This window comes from Myxine glutinosa, chromosome 2 (genome assembly GCF_964187855.1).
Source record: "Myxine glutinosa chromosome 2, kmMyxGlut1.1, whole genome shotgun sequence".
Classification (NCBI taxonomy): domain Eukaryota; kingdom Metazoa; phylum Chordata; class Myxini; order Myxiniformes; family Myxinidae; genus Myxine; species Myxine glutinosa.
In genome coordinates, this window is record NC_136262.1 from 102,645,749 (window position 1) to 102,661,998 (window position 16,250).

The 16,250-nt window shown below is 42.8% G+C and overlaps 1 protein-coding gene across 1 annotated transcript in view; it reads right to left on the minus strand.

Annotated features, from left to right (window-relative positions):
* Positions 1 to 2,044: 2,044 nt before the first annotated feature.
* Positions 2,045 to 16,250, minus strand: part of LOC137421508 (E3 ubiquitin-protein ligase TRIM7) — a 30,427-nt gene continuing 16,221 nt past the window's right edge. The window contains exons 3-6 of the mRNA XM_068107633.2: positions 14,704 to 14,937; positions 14,573 to 14,595; positions 7,936 to 8,054; positions 2,045 to 2,869 (exon numbers count right to left, since the gene is read on the minus strand). Of these exons, the coding sequence (XP_067963734.2) occupies positions 2,334 to 2,869; positions 7,936 to 8,054; positions 14,573 to 14,595; positions 14,704 to 14,937 (912 nt within the window). The 3' untranslated portion in view covers positions 2,045 to 2,333. The remainder of the gene's footprint in view (positions 2,870 to 7,935; positions 8,055 to 14,572; positions 14,596 to 14,703; positions 14,938 to 16,250) is intronic.

A 16,250-nucleotide genomic window follows, 5' to 3' on the forward strand; every position in this document is an offset into this window, starting at 1 on the left:
GCTTTATCTTTTTTTTTTCTAAAAGCATGGCCCGCACATCAATCCACCTGTTATTCATCATCAATGACACCTGCAATCTGTCGAATCAATGAAACAGTAAATTGAGACCTATGTCACCACTGTCCTCATACTGTTCAAAAATTTTTGTGCAAACAATTTCTGTGAGCAATGAGAGAGCGAAAAAAGCCTACAAGGAAATAGGAGTGGGTGCAGGAAGGGTTAATGTAGGAAGGAAGGGTTAACGTAGGAGAATGTGTGCTCCCCCTACCTCACCTCAAATAGCATCAAAGCCGACAATACGCGAGACGAGGAAGAGGATCATAGCTCAGTGTTTGCCTCAAAAGCTGGTATACCGAACCAATCCCTGCCTTTAGGACGCGGACTTCTGTTTACCTGGGGAGTGAGAGCATTCTTGCCAGCCTTAACTCTGCCCCAGCATCCGCATCAGGCCCAGGTGCCATCAGTGCCAGCGTTCTCAAACCCTGCTCTAGCTTATCTTCTGTTTGCTCTTTCCAGCCTTCCCTTAATCGTACACAGCTTCTCGTCTGCTTTGATGACATCCAGTATCATTCCCAACCATAAGAAGGGTGAAAAAGCACATCCCCTTCCCGATTGGCCGGTAAGCTTATTTTCAATTTCAACAGTAATGGAATCCATCATGGCAGCTGACATTGCCTTCCCCCTTATCAAACGGCCTTATCTCTGATAATTATCAGTTTGGATTCTGTTCAAGTCAAGCAACTTTGAATATACAGCCGCTTCCACCTCAATAATAGAATTATATGCCAACTCCCAAACAAGAGGTCAGGAATGTGCCTCTGGATAAATTAATTGGGCATTTGTGGCTGTCTGGTACGCTGTTTCGCCTGCCAAGGCATCCGTAGCATCCAAGAGAACCTTCACTCTTAGATTGCCGACTTGCTTCACTCACGTAGCAAGTCCATAGTTCTGATTGGAATCCTTTCCTCTTCCAGTAGAGGCTGGAGTGCACCAAGGCAGTGTCTTGGGTCCAGTCATGTTCCTCCTTTGCATAGATGGTCCCTCTCATGAATCGTCCTTGCCAATTCCACGTTATGACAAATGATACTGCACCCTACCAAAATGTCAGCAGCATCTGCTTCACTGTCTGCTCAACTGGAAAGGATCGGATGCTTGTGTAACACTTGGAACAAGTCTTTCAATCCTTGTAAATATGATTCTCCCAGTGTATGTCCATAAGGTAGTCGAAAGAGCCCACATAACTATTTCCAGGATCAATCACTGGAAGAGATTCAGTCCCTTAACTTCTGGGTCTCCGCATCAGCCATGATCTCTCGAAGGCAAACAATGTATCATAGCTGGCCTCCAAATCCAGCAATTTATGGGCATTCTCTGTCGTGGCAAGTCCACATCTCACAACCTGCAAGGTCTTTGTACGTAGCTCAATGGAGTACTGTTCTCCGCTAAGTGGTGGTACCCATACTTCACATATGTCTCTTCTGGTTGCTATGGAATCCAAAGTTCTTTGCATAATTGTCATCTCCCACAGAATCAGAAGCACAGGACCTGATGCTCTACCAATCATCCCTCCGTCGCTACAGGTCGCACATTATTCCAGAAATCCCTCCCAGGGAAAACTCCCATCATCCAAGCTTGCTGCTCACTTCCACCCCTGCATTCTTCCCTTTTCCGCTTGTATAATCTCCTTCAGACTGTTCAGTCCCACTCTTCCATCCAGGGCATCAAGTTGGCTGCACACTGCCATCTGAGTTCATCTTCCATCCATACCTGTGAACCTGAAAACAAACATTTTAATACACTCACTCACCCTTCCTAACAACCCCATATCCTGGCAGGTTGACATTTCTCTCTCCTGTCCTCTTCTGTTTCTCCTCCGGATAATTCCTCCCCTTTTTCACTGTTCACTGACTTTTTACCCCTCTGTCACCTCCCCTCATCCATGAGCCACCGTTTTGGATTAAAAAAGAAAAAGGTTTTCAAACATAAACACAAAAAGGCCTACATCGAGCAGGCCAATCCAGGCATTGTACAATATTATTTGTTAAAAAAAAAAAAATTTGATAAGATAATAGTAAAAGCTGTTATGGTCCCAATGAGAATGTCATAGGATAATATAAACTTTTGGTTGTATTGACCATGTATAAATGACTGGTAGACCAATTGTATTGCAAGAGAAAGTTGCAATTGCACAAATTGCATGGAAGCAAATGTATATGTACGTACACACTAACACACACACACACACACACACACACACACACACACACACACACACACACACACACACACACACACACACACACGTTGCATTGGGTCAAGATATTTGAAAGTTACTACTTTCCAAGTTTAACAAATCTCAAGGAATGATCATATTTTACAACTGCCAGGACTGGGAACACAGGCTCGGTAAACCGTGCCCGGAAAATAAACAAACTGGCCATCGTTGCCACATTGTAGAAGATTACAGAGCCAAGGTTGAAGTCTAAAAACAGGCCAACTTTTTTCATTCCCTGTTGATGAGGCACCTGCCATTCTTTGCCATTGCTTCTCGCGAAGCAGCGGGACTCTTTGTACAAGCACCAGGACAAGGAATTTTGCCCAAACTTGAACTCGGTTCCAAGCTTTCTGCGTGGTAACGAATTGTATGCAATGCCGACGCTCCATAGTTCTGCCTTGCTAACATCCACCTCCCAATAATGGCGTCCACTGTGAAAACCTTTGCTTGCCATCACCTGGCCCCATTGGATGAATCGACTGGGAAGGTCTTCGTAGGATTGTGGCAATTTAGTGGCAGTCACTGCTGTCAGGTCTTCGGAATATTTCAGGTTGACATGACAGGTACTTGGAGCAATGGTGGGAATCCTTCCATCTGCATGAGAGTGCCACGCCAACATCACCATCATTCGTATTTCACCATGCAATGTATTGTAAAAATAACTCTAAAAATCCAAAGTAAAATGCGACCGTTGTCATTTGTGTTTGCAGAAATAACAATATTATTGAGAAATAACAATGTTGCGAAGAAATGGGAGATAAAAGAAAAGGAAATCAAATGGAATACGATGACAGCATAGAATAGCAACTTTTCACTCAAATCTTTAAAAACACGTGGAAGCTTGTACGTTACCCAGAACGAGATAAATATGATAGCTGTTTCAACTTTTTCGCCTTTTTTTTGAATTTCAGTGGTGCTAATACTCAATTATGATACGCTTCACACATGTACGTGTAATTTACCTTTTTTTTCTCAGTCACTGCTGTGCTATCAATGATGCTTTTCTTGTATTGATAAACGAGGGTAAATCAGAAAGTAAAGGCAATTTATTGGGTGTTAGCTTTACACCCATATTGCCTTTACTTTTTGATTTAACCTCGTATGTAAATGGACCACAATTTTGAAACGGGTTATTTGACCTTTAACTTCCCTCGTCTCATGCTCTTCGAAATGCGAATTTCTTTCCTTTACGAATGCATCATTATTTTTATGCTGATGTTTCTGAACAAGTTCAATCAAACACGTACCGCTCCTGCAAACATAAAAACATTGGGGCAATACCCCTGGTGCTCACTTGGTAGAATAAACAGTATACTGCAACGACTAAAGGTATTTTAAACCAATTTCAATGGTTGCTAGAAGACAGGGCAGCATGTAGAATCATACTAACATAATCATAAGACTTTAAACAAACAAAGAAAAAAAATACCTATTTTGGGGGGCAACAAACATTGGTACATGACAGATGATGAAGGTAGTGGTGAAGTTTCATCGAAATTGTGTGTGTAGGTTCTAAGAAAAAAAGCAAATACGTATTTTGGGGGCAGGCCACCCCCCATAGACCACCTTAAACCCCGAATTTTTAAATACCAGGAACAAACTTTGGTACAACACAGGTGATTACGGTTTTTTTTGTTTGTTTGTTTTTTTTTGTTTTTTGTTTTTATACAAGATCGAGGCTCGTGAAAGAGCTAACATTAATCACACAAAAAGACAAACCGACACACAAAACACAAAAAACAAGGGGAGCGGTAGACAAGATGGGGAGAGAGGGGGAAGAACACAAAAGAGAGGGGGAAGGACACAAACACAACATTTGAGAGCAGGGACATCGGGAGGACTTGGGGGGAGGTGGGAGAGGATTAAAACATATGAACACTGCAAGGACTCTGGGGTGAATTACCGGGGGTAGAAAAGATCAAGGTTTTCGATGGGGGAAGATAAGAGATGGTGGTGAACAGCTGTTTTAAAGACCTGGAGGGAGGAGTGGGATTGAAGGGAGTGGGGGAGTTTGTTCCAGAGGCGGGAGAAAAGGGGAATGAAAGAGTGAAGGTGAGCAGAGAGCCTAGACTTTGGCAGTTTAACCAGAAGAGGGTTGCAGGCAGATCTTGTGCGACCTGAAGGAATATTGGGGGGACAGAGCACAGAGAGAGCTGGGGGAGCAAGGCCGGAGAGGAGTCGGTAGAAGACAGAAAGACCACCAACCTGCCTGCGGTGAGTGAGTGAAAGGCCCTCGGCGTTGACTACATCGCAGGAGATTCCAATGATTCTGAAAGCTTTGGCCTCAACAGCGTGAAGCCGAGCAAGGTGTGAGGCAGGAGCACCAGCCCAGAGGGGGGAACGGTTATGGTCAAGTTTCATCAGAATTGCATGTGTAGTTTCTGAGAAGAAAGCAAATACCTATTTTGGGAGGCAACTCCCCATAGACCCCCAAAGGGGCAGATTTTTTTTAGTGTCGTGAACAAACTTCGGTACATCATGGGTGGTGAAGATTGTGGTCAAGTTTCATCGAAATAGTGTGTGTAGTTTCAGAAGAAAAAGCAAATTCCTATTTTGGGGGGTCAAACCTGCACCCACTTTGACCCCCTGTAGACCCTCTCAGACTTGATTTTCCTAGTGCCGTGAACAAACTTCGGTACATCATGGGTGATGAAGATTGTGGTCAAGTTTGATCGAAATCGTGTGTGTAGCTTCAGAGAAGAAAGCAAATTCCTATTTTGGGGGGTCAAACCTGGACCCACTTTGACCCCACCATACACCCCAAAGGGGCATATTTTTTAAATACCCTGAACAAACTTTAGTCACAACACAACAACATCATTTGTGGCAAATTTGGTCGCAATCCTATCAGCGGTTTCGGAGAAGAAGTTTCAAGTGTTTACGGACAGACGACGCGCAATCGCATAAGCTCCCCTGAACTTCATTCCAGGTGAGCTAAAAATAACAGAGCAAATAACTTGAACAATAGATTGCCAAACAGTTGGCCAGGTTGCAAATGTTAGAAATTTGGTGTTGTGATTCTGAATGATGATAAACTTGTAAAGGGTGCGACTGCGCTGTGAAACTGGCAACGTGTTGAGAGTATTCACCGTGATATCCGAGCAAATTAGCTTCAAGTTTCTGGGGCCCAAGTTGAAAATACGCCTCTGTGGTGTGTTTCCAGCCAACAAACAATCGAGTGTGTACCGGATTAGATCTGCCCCTGAAAAACAAGTTTTGGTGAAAAATTTATCCCACAAACCAGCAATGATTAGTCGTGGAGCCCCATAGCCAAAATATTCACAGCAATTGTGCATTTTGTCATAAGCATCTCTGACGGCCGTGGCAACCGTGCTCTTAGGAAATGGCTACTAGCTTATGGCGCCCCGGAGGATATGTTATTTATTTATTTGACATTGGAGCAGTGTACTTTGAATGCACCTCGACTTGTTTCACCTTTATTCGCCTTTAAATTTGTTCTTCCCGCAACCGCTTGAGCAATTGACACAAAACTTTCAACATAACAGCGCCGACCCATGGAGAATTGTTAACAAAGTCACATGATGATTGGATGGAAAATGTAGCCGGCATTCTAAACAGTCTGGTTTCTGTAGGCATTGGTTGCCGGTTGTTTCACATACCAGGAATCACAAAACGGCTTCGAACTTGCTTCACTCAGCCGTGGCCGAATAATTAAGGAATCCTCCGAACTCTTTCTTGGCATCAAGCGTGTGTATCCGTGGGAGTTAAAGGGTTCTTTTATTGTTGGTTGCATCGTTTCTTTTTATGCATTGCTCTCATTCTTGTTTCCTTCCTGCAAGCCATTTGCTCTTAATAGAGATACCTGGTCTCGGGGTGAATTCCGCTTGGCCTGGCTGCTTCGTTTGAAGGTTTACGCTGGTTGTAGTTTAGTGTTGTTTCGACTGTGGCCGTGGTCTCAAGGTTTGCTCGGCCTAATCTACTACAGTCACGTGAAAAAGTAAGTACACCCCATGTAAAGTTTTGACTTTTTCAGCATATTTCAACAAACAGCTATTTGATCTTCATTTCAACAATATTGGTAGATAAAGGTGATATAATATAACAAATATCATGAAACATTTACATTTTGTAGTCCATTGTATAATTTAAATAAACATAAATGCAAATTTCGCATGTGGAAAAAGTAAGTACTGTCTGTGTCTGTTGTTGGTCTGTGTGTCTGTCTGTCTGTGTCGCCATTTTTCTCAGAGATGGCTGAATGGATCTTCGTCAAATTTAAGAGGTTCATCAGTAAGTGCCTAGGAGTGTTTTACGGGGAAAAAATTATGAAAAAAGATCATTTTTTTGGAGTAAAAAAAATAAAATAATAAAAATCGCTCGATAGTGCCTAAGCTTTTTAAAATGAATGACAGTTATATACAAGTACACATTCGCATAAATAAACACAAAACAATCACCAGACATTTGAATACAAATAAATCAAACAATTCCGGAAGTGTACGAAGTTGGTAGTACGGCTTCTTCTTCTTCCTGATCGGCATCACACTTAACTCAAAAAGGTGATGAATGCCACATTCACCCACCAGCATATATATGAACTCCCTTTCTCTCCTGCTGCCCCCTACCCCATTCCCCCCCCCCCTCCTCTTTCCCCTCCCCTTCCCCTCCCCTTCCCCTCCCCCCCTCTCCCCCCCTCTCCTTCCACTTCTCCTCCCCCACCCAGCAACGCCGGGTACTTCTGCTAGTTAATAATAAGAGGCACGGGCATCTATCGGCGGGACACCCGGTTAATTCTGCGGCCCCAGGAGCAGTGTAACGTGGTAAATAGGCCTGAGAACTTGCTCGGGCTGTGGCTGGCAGTTACAGTAATTTTGACACGACCCACATGACTCAAACTGGGCAACCAGAATGGATCCGTGGCTGTAAAAATATTCGACCAGCTTTTTATTTTATTTAAAAAAAAAAAAAGACAAAAGTCAAATGGCTCATCATTTCCTTCAAAGTAAGACATTTACATTGATGAAACATCCTGCTTGTGGAGCAACAAAACAGCTGCTTTGGTGTTGGATCCCATTTTTGTTGGTTTTCTTGGTTCTGGTTTTGTTTTTGTTTTTACAAATTTCAGTGCCTCCAACTTGTTGTTGTTGTTGTTAAGACGAGGATGCATATCCGATTCTGTTTTTTTTAATAGACCTGGACCAGTAACTAATTTCTAAGAATGATGTTAACTTACCAACTGCCCTTCTGATATAAATGATACATGACATCTCAGATTTTGGGTGCAGTGGCTTTGGTATTAGATGGTGAAAATAATGCAGTGGTCTCGCTAATGACATTCAAAGGAGGTGGTCAGCCTTCCTCACTTGGTCTGCACTTGTGGGGCTGGTCGACAATATGCGGTGGGGTCTCAAAAGCCTATGGGCAATGTGGAACAGGCACCAAAAGTTCCTGCATATAAAAGGTGACACTGTCCACATACTCGGAAAGAAATATTTCTTATTAAATAAATGACACGAGGAGCGCGAAGTGGTAGCGATTTATCGGCTGTTGCATGGAGCTAAGAAGATAGGGTTTTGTTCCTGAAAATAAAGGCTCACTCATGTCTGACAAAGGAAAGAAAGGAACAACATAAGCGATTATGGAAATATTGTAAACAAAAAACAGTTGACCAACAAAATAGTTGATGTCCTTGCACTTACACACGCATTGAAGCATTGCAATGAAGAGGTTATTGCAGTAAGAATCCATGATCGTCTGCTGAGTCTGGCTGGTGGTTGACTTGCATGAATCAGGATTGTTCTTCCGGAGATTTTCCACACTGCAAACATTTTACATTCACAGGCACATGGTGTAAGCAATGACTGGTGAGAACCTACTGATTGAAAGGACCAAAGTTTAAGTTGCGGTTAATATTCTGGTCAAACTTTCCCCAACCCTGCTCCCCCTCCCCACCCCTTCCTCAATAAATGCTGTACTCATCACTTTCTCCCCTCCAACTCCCACAAACTCGATCGTTTTTCATGTTTTAGTTAAGCACATGCTCGTTTGTCGTTTTTTTCGTATACAAAGTCGAGGCTTATGGAAGAGCGAGAACAAAGAACAGACCAGAACATAACAGAACAGAAAGAACAATGTGGAAAGGGGGGGAAACACACCAACAGCAGGGCAGAGGGACACAACAGAGGGCATGGGGGGAAGCAGAGGGGCCGGGAGGAGAGGAAGCAGAGAGGGAGCGGGGAATGGGGGAAGTAGAGATGGAGCAAGGCGTGAGGGGAAGTAGAGAAGGAGCGCGGGGTATGAGAGGAAGCAGAGAGAGAGTAGGATGTGAGGGGAAGCAGAGAGGAAGCGGGCCATGAGGGGAAGCACAGAGGGAGCTGGGCATGGGGGAAGCAGAGAGGGTACAGGGGGTGAGTGGGAGCATAGAGGGAGCGGGGCGTGAGGGGAAGCAGAGAGGGAGCTGTGCATGGGGGAAGCAAGTATAGGGGGCAGGGTTTGGGGGGAAGGTGTGATGGAGGGAATGCTCAAGTTGGGGGAGGGGAGTGCGGGTTAATTGGTTAGGCCTTACTAGCCGAATAGTGGAGGGGGGAAGGGCAGGAAACACCAACAGAGGGAGTGGGGCATGGTGGAAAGCAGAGAGGGGCCAGACAGGATGGAAGCACTGAGGGAGCAGGGCATGGGGGAAGCAGATAGGGAGCGGGGTGTGGTAGAAAGCAAGGGTAGAGGAAGCAGGAAACGTTGGAAATAGGTCACTCTGAGGAGATAAGAAAACCCAAAAACCGAAAAAAGGAAACCAAAACAATGTCAGCAAGTTGGACTGCCTCCACGACCTCATTTCTGGGAGTCATCTATCTATAATTCCAGTAATCTCTGTGTGTCTGTCTGTGTGTTTGTATGCGACAACGATTTCTCGACAACTACCGGTCCGATATACTTGAAACTTGCCAGGTATATTGCTGGGGACCCGAGGATGTGCCTTTTCAAGGTTTGAAATTAATCGGACAATTACTTACCGAGATATGTCCAAAAAACGCTTCAACCAATCACAGAGCAGCGAACGATCGCGTTTGCCGAACGTGGCGGGCACACTCTGCCTCGGATGGCACATTTGAGAGCGTATTCATTTATTTCACGTTTGCAAACTATGTTGGCGTTAAACTATGTTTTACAACTGATAAAAACGAATTTGCGATTCATTCGCTTTCCTGCGCGTTTGTGTACGCGATGGCGATTTCTTTACCAAACTCCGGAAGCCGTTCGCTTTGGACCGAACCATTGCATGTAAATAGAGGGGGGGGATTGTCACCACTCGCAAGCCGTTCGCTTTGGACCAAACCATTTCATGTAAATAGAGGGGGGGGATATAATTTTAGATATAGATATAGTACGGGCAATGCCCTAGTAATTATAAATGAGGAACCGTTATTGTGACGGATAATTCACAAGCATCAACATAAGCTAAAAAAAATTCCGTTGTTTGGAATCAGGAATAATGCAAAGGCTAAGCCAGCTGAAAAAAGGTTTGACTTATGAGTACAAAGGGCTGGAAAAAAAATATGAGCAGTGCCGAGCTGGGCTGGGCCTTCCCTCTTACTGTGATGTCATCAAAATAAACAAATCTGTTCACACGTGGTTATATGCCCCTAATGCGGAATAGCTCACCCGACAAGAAAAATGAACTATTGTCAGATGAAAATGTATCAGATTCTAGGGATGATGATCATGTACACTACTGGTCAAAAGTTTTAGAACACCTCAATTTTTCCAGTTTTTATTGAAATTTAAGCAATTAAATCCAGTGAATAACCTGAAATGGTACAATGGGAAGCAGTAAACTGCTCAAGGTTAAAAAAAAAAGTTTAGGTTCGCAAAAACGGGAAAATAATGTAAATTGCACAGTTATATTGTAAAAAAGGCCTTCTTCAGGCAACAAGTTATGGGTTAACAACTTACAACTGTTCTGCAGCAATGTAAGTAAATTAAGCCTTGAAAGTTGATGCAAACAATTCCAACAGGTGTCCCAACCTCTGCTGATTACTTGATTACAAACCCCCTGTCTGTATAAAAGCAGTATTGGAACAGACGGTTATTACACCCTCTGAAGCATTATTTTGACAACTGGAGGAAACTCTGACAGGAAGAGGTCTGGCAGACCCAAAGCCACAACAGAATCAGAAGACAAGTTTCTGAGAGTCAACAGCTTGCATGATAGGCAGCTCACAGGACAACAGCTTAACACTGGTCGAAGTAAGCAAGTCTCAGTTTCAACTGTGAAGAGAAGACTTCGAGCTGCAGGTTTGACAGGTCGAGTGGCAGTAGGAAAGCCATTGCTATGATGGCAAAATAAGAAAAAGAGGCTTGCCTGGGCCATGAAGCACCACCAGTGGACTACTGAAGACTGGAAGGAGGTCTTATGGACCGATGAATCAAAATTTGAAATCTTTGGTTCATCACGCAGGGTTTTTGTACGCCGTCGAGTAGGCGAAAGGATGGTTCCTCAGTGTGTGACACCAACTGTCAAACATGGAGGAGGAAGCGTGATGGTCTGGGGCTCTTTTGCTGGATCCAGAGTCGGCGACTTGCACAGAGTGACTGGCACCCTGAACCCAAAGGGCTACCACAGCATTTTGCAGGGCCATGCAATACCCTCTGGTATATGCCTAGTTGATCAGTTGTTCATCCTACAGCAAGATAATGACCCTAAGCACACCTCCAGGCTATGTCTAAACTACCTTCGAGGAAAAGAACAAGACATTAGGCTTCAAATCGTGGAATGGCCAGCACAGTCTCCAGACTTAAACCCCATCGAGCTGGTTTGGGATGAGCTGGACAGAAGGGTGAAAGCAAAGCAACCTACAAGTGCAACACATTTGTGGGAACTTCTGCAAGTGTTGGGAAGAACTTCCCGAACAATATTTGATTTCCATTGAAGAAAGAATGCCACGAGTGTGTTCGGCGGTTATATCTGCAAAAGGTGGCTACTTTGCTGAGTCAAATATTTAAATTAAATTTTGTTAAACAAAATGATTCTATGATTTCTTTTTTATCTCCAATTGTTTATTTGTTCTATGCTTAATTTCAGAGTACATTGAGACCATAAACTGCGTAAATTTCAATAAAAACTGGAAAAATTGTGGTGTTCTAAAACTTTTGACCGGCAGTGTATATGTAGATACCGGGACAATATTTCCATACATGTATAACCCCAAAATAGTAATTTGGGACACTGACGATTAAAACATACCTGGTGTGCACAACCAACAGGACAACGTGGAAGGACGACAACACAACAGTGATTGGTAACTTTTTATGGCGTAGCCCGCAGGGCAAAGCTGTCTAGAACATTGTTTGTCTGTCCGTATATCTGCATGTATGTATGTATGTCCGTCCCTCACAAACGTACATCAATCAGAGCTGAGTATCTGGTCACATGACAGGGTTGATGTGATATGATTACGTCTGTGACGTCATTACAGCGTACAATGGCTGACTCCACACACCGCCATTTTGATTCCTATGCCGTTCAGGCCGAACATATCGTCGAACCTGTCATATATCACAATCGCCATGCTCTACCTATACGTTTTTCATGCAGTGCGAAACACAAACAAACCGATTGTTAAAATGACCATCAAATATTGCAAGCATAGACATTACAGGTCTTCCAACAACACAGTACGTATAGGCCTTAGGCTTCATACCTCACCTTCAGGACGCTTCAGACAAATTAGCCCAGATTTCTTAACACAGTATTATCGTTTTCATAATAATAATAATGCCAATAATAATAATATAGTAAATATAATCATAACACTGCAATCCCTTTGTTGTGACTGCAAAGTAACTGGATTGGAGCGGTGTATGGTTCATGGATGTCTCGATGAGAAGTGGTGTACTAATTATCGCGGGAGTAAGGAATTAGCCTTGGTTTATTAATACAGTAACAACGTCTTCGTAATAATAATAATATAGTAAATATAATCGTAACACTGAAATCTTTTTGTCATGATTGCAAAGTTACTGGATTGAAGCGGTGTATGGTTGGTTCATTGTCGACTCGAAACATATAGAATAAACCAGCATTCTCAATGCAATCTCTTCACTTCCATTGTAACAGACAGCTTAGAGATTTGGAGTACTTCAAAATATTTTAATACTTACATTATTTGCTAACTTGCTTCTTGTTAATTTGCTTCAGAATCATTGGAATCTCCCGTGATGAAGCTATCTCCGAGGGCCTTTCACTCACTCACCGCAGACAGGTAGGTGGTCTTTCTGTCTTCTACCGACTCCTCTCTGGCCTTGCTCCCCCAGCTCTCTCTATGCTTTGTCCCCCAAATATTCCTACAGGTCACACAAGATCTGCCAGCAACCCTCTGATGGTTAAACTGCCGAAATCTAGGCTCTCTGCTCACCTTCACTCTTTCATTCCTCTTTTCTCCCACCTCTGGAACAAACTCCCACACTCCCTTCAATCCCACTCCTCCCTCCAGGTCTTTAAAACAGCTGTTCACCACCATCTCTTATCTTTCCCCATCCAAAACCTTGATCTTTTCTACCCCCACTAATTCACCCCAGATCCACCTTGTTTGAAATTCCAACTTCTTTCCTGGAAGTCCCGGCAGTGTCCATATGTTTTATACCTCTCCCACCCCCCACCCCCCTTCCCATGCCTCCCCCCCCCCCCCAAAGCCCTCTCCCTCCCACAGATCTCTCGATGTCCCTGCTCTCAGATGTTGTGTTTGCGTTCCTCCCCCTCTCACTCCATCTTGTCTACCGCTCCCCATGTTATATGATTTATGTGTCGGTTTGTCTTTCTGTGTGATTAATGTTAGCTCTTTCACGAGCCTCGATCTTGTATACAAAAAAAAAACTAAAAAAAAACTGGTATCTCCACCCAGGTCATACTGTCCTGTTCAACTAAAGTATCAAACAAGCCCGGCTATGCCGATGTTAGCCTTTTGGTCTTGTCAACATTACGGTGCCAAGGTCACATTTTACATTATCTCATGCAATTGTTTTTTTTGGGGAGGGAAGAGCCAGGGAAACACAAAATGCAAAACACAAAGTGCACAGGAAACACAAAATGCAAAATACTGTGTCATTTCTTTTATGTGTCCGTTTGTTTTTTTGTGATTATTGTTAGCTCTTACACGAGCCTCGATATTGTATCCAAAAAAAAAAAAAAGCACTTTAAATTACTAGAATATTTGACCATAAAATGTTGTGTTTTTTGATCGTTTGTTTTTGTTTTTTTACACAAAAATATATTTTTACCAAGATTTATTTAAAATTCTATTTACATTTGTTAAGACAAACATGAAGTTCTAATTCAGTAAACCTTTAAATCGCTCATGCTTCTGGATAAGTGTCAAAAAGGAAACTCCTTTCCAAATATAATTTGTCATTTCTAAATACCGTACACTGCAATAAAAAATTAAACTAGAACGGCACTCTACGACGTCACGACGTCGACTGATATGCCTCCACCCACATTATTACATCATTATACATACTTGTACCAAGTTTGATGTAGTTCCCTTCAGCCATTCTTAAGTTATCGCAGTATCGAAATACATAACATGACCTTCGACCTCTTGACCCCAAAAATTCAGCCCATGCTTAAGTCATGATACATACTTGTACCAAGTTTGATTTAAATCCCTTCAGCTGCTCTAAAGTTGTCACATTTTTATCTGATATAAGTGAGGAGACTCTGACCTATGACCTCTTGATGCCATAATCCAATCACTTCATCTTTGCATCATATATACTTAAACCAAGTTTTGTTAAAATTCCCATCATTGGTTCACAAGATGGCCCGGTATCATAGTTTTTTTTACTTCACATGAATTCTGACCTTTGACCTATTGACCCAAAAATCGAATCAGTTAATCTTTACATCATTATACAGACCTCTACCAAGTTTGACTTGGATCCCTTCAGCCGTTCTCAAGTTATAAACCTATTACAGACTCTTACATTTGGCCTTCACCCCAAAATCGAATAGGTTCATATTTGCATCATAATACTAGTTCATCAGTATATTAGTACTTGTACCAACTTTGGTCAAAATCCCATCACTGGTTCACAAGTTACCATGTTAACAGGATTTTTACCTAACATGACATCTGATCTTTCACCTTATGACCCCAAAATATAATCAGTTCATCTTTACCCTATTGTACATTCATGCACCGAGTTTGACTGAGATCCCTTCACAAGTTATCGCAAGTTATCACGGTAACGAAATTATATTGCGGACGGATGGACAGACAGCCGGACAGACAACCCAAAAACATAATGGCATAAAAATTACCACCCCCATTTTTGTCATACCTGGTAAGAAGTTCATCAAAATCCTGCAAGAAAATAAACAAACAAATATCAAACCAATTTTAGCCAATAGGATTTACAAGTTATAGAAAATTAATATACAAAAGTATAGAAACCATGGATTCAAAACTCACCTTCAAAAACACAAGCGAATTTTCTTCTTCTTCAAAATCTTTCAGCTTCTGCTCCAGGTAATTCAGCTCTGTTAGCCGACCCTGAAGCATCTGACTTGTGGTCTTTACATTCCCCATGACGATTCCTTCCAGGTGATCGAGTTCACGCACACACTCGGCTTTCTCCTCACCCAACGTGACTGTGAGCTTTCTTTGAACATCTTCAACTTCACTCTTCAAATTACCCATGGTCGTCTACAAAAACGAAAACACACAGACGCAACAGGAGAAGCCTCTTCCACAGCGTGAAAAATAAAGAGTATCAATATCAAGAAGAGCGGTCTTGGTACAAGAGGGTTTCAATAAGCAAAGGAGACTAATGACAATTTTGCAACAAATGCCGGTGTAATTTGGATATGAATGAAAGAGTCCTGTGACCCGGGAGGAGATCAGAGGAATGATAGAGGGAATGGAGAGGAAAAGAGAGAAAGAAGGAAAAGGAAGTGGTAGAGATGAAAGAAAGTCAATAATGCCACAATTCCGAACATATGTGGAGGACTCTCAAGATCACACAAACTTGTTTAAACTGTGCTGATAGCCGGTTGTGGCCATTCATGGTCAAATAACAGAAATTCTGGAAAGAGGATTTTGGAGGGGCTCTGGACCCTTCCCTTGAATTTGTCTACCGCCTCTTCAGAGCCCGACCGGACGGTCATAATAGCTGCCCGAAACAAGGTTTAGGAGAACTGTTTTCAGTCTATAACCTTCCTTTTCCTTGAAGACAAGAAGTTATATTGAAGACTAGAAGCTCAAGAGACTAAACCTCTTCCAGTGGAGGATCAAGGAAATATACTGAGACGCAATAGAAACTGACCACTTCTTTTGGATGGAATGCTGCTGGATCCTGTCCCATCCAGTCCTCAAGCTCTCAGTCAGCTTTGCACGAGTCCTGGCCGTGCCAGCTACACATCTCCCCAGCTCATCCCACAGGGTTAGGTGGTAGGTGGTAAGTTTCTATTGCGTCTCAGTATAGATAGGAGGGTTCTTTTGATGATCCTCCTTAAGGGATAAGGTTAGAGATTTTCTAGGATTGAAGGACCTGTTACATTTATCAGACCAGTGTCTAATCACTAGCAGATCAGCAGATAAATTACTGACGAATCACGAGACATATGTCCGACCCACACTTTCGGCTGATAGCTGTTACGGCACTCCGTCTCGGAAAGGTTTCTCCCACCTGGTCGAGAGGATGGATAGGAAAGCTGCAGACTGGATGGGATAAATCAGTTCATGAGAGAAAGTAGACTTTGTGAAAGTATTCTCAAGTGGAATGAATATCCAGTGTTGTGGAGATGGTAGCCCAATCCTTTTGTGAAAGGGCAGATTGAAGTCCCTGCCAGATGGCCCGAGTGAAGATACATATTCTGCATTGTTGAACTTGTTCCATTGAAATAGTCAGAGAGAAATGGGCTTTGGCAGGAAAGTGATCAGAAGAACCAGTTGGGGCAGATGCAGAACAAAATATCTGATATAAAGATTGGAGTCATTACTAGGTCCAGGAGAGAGGA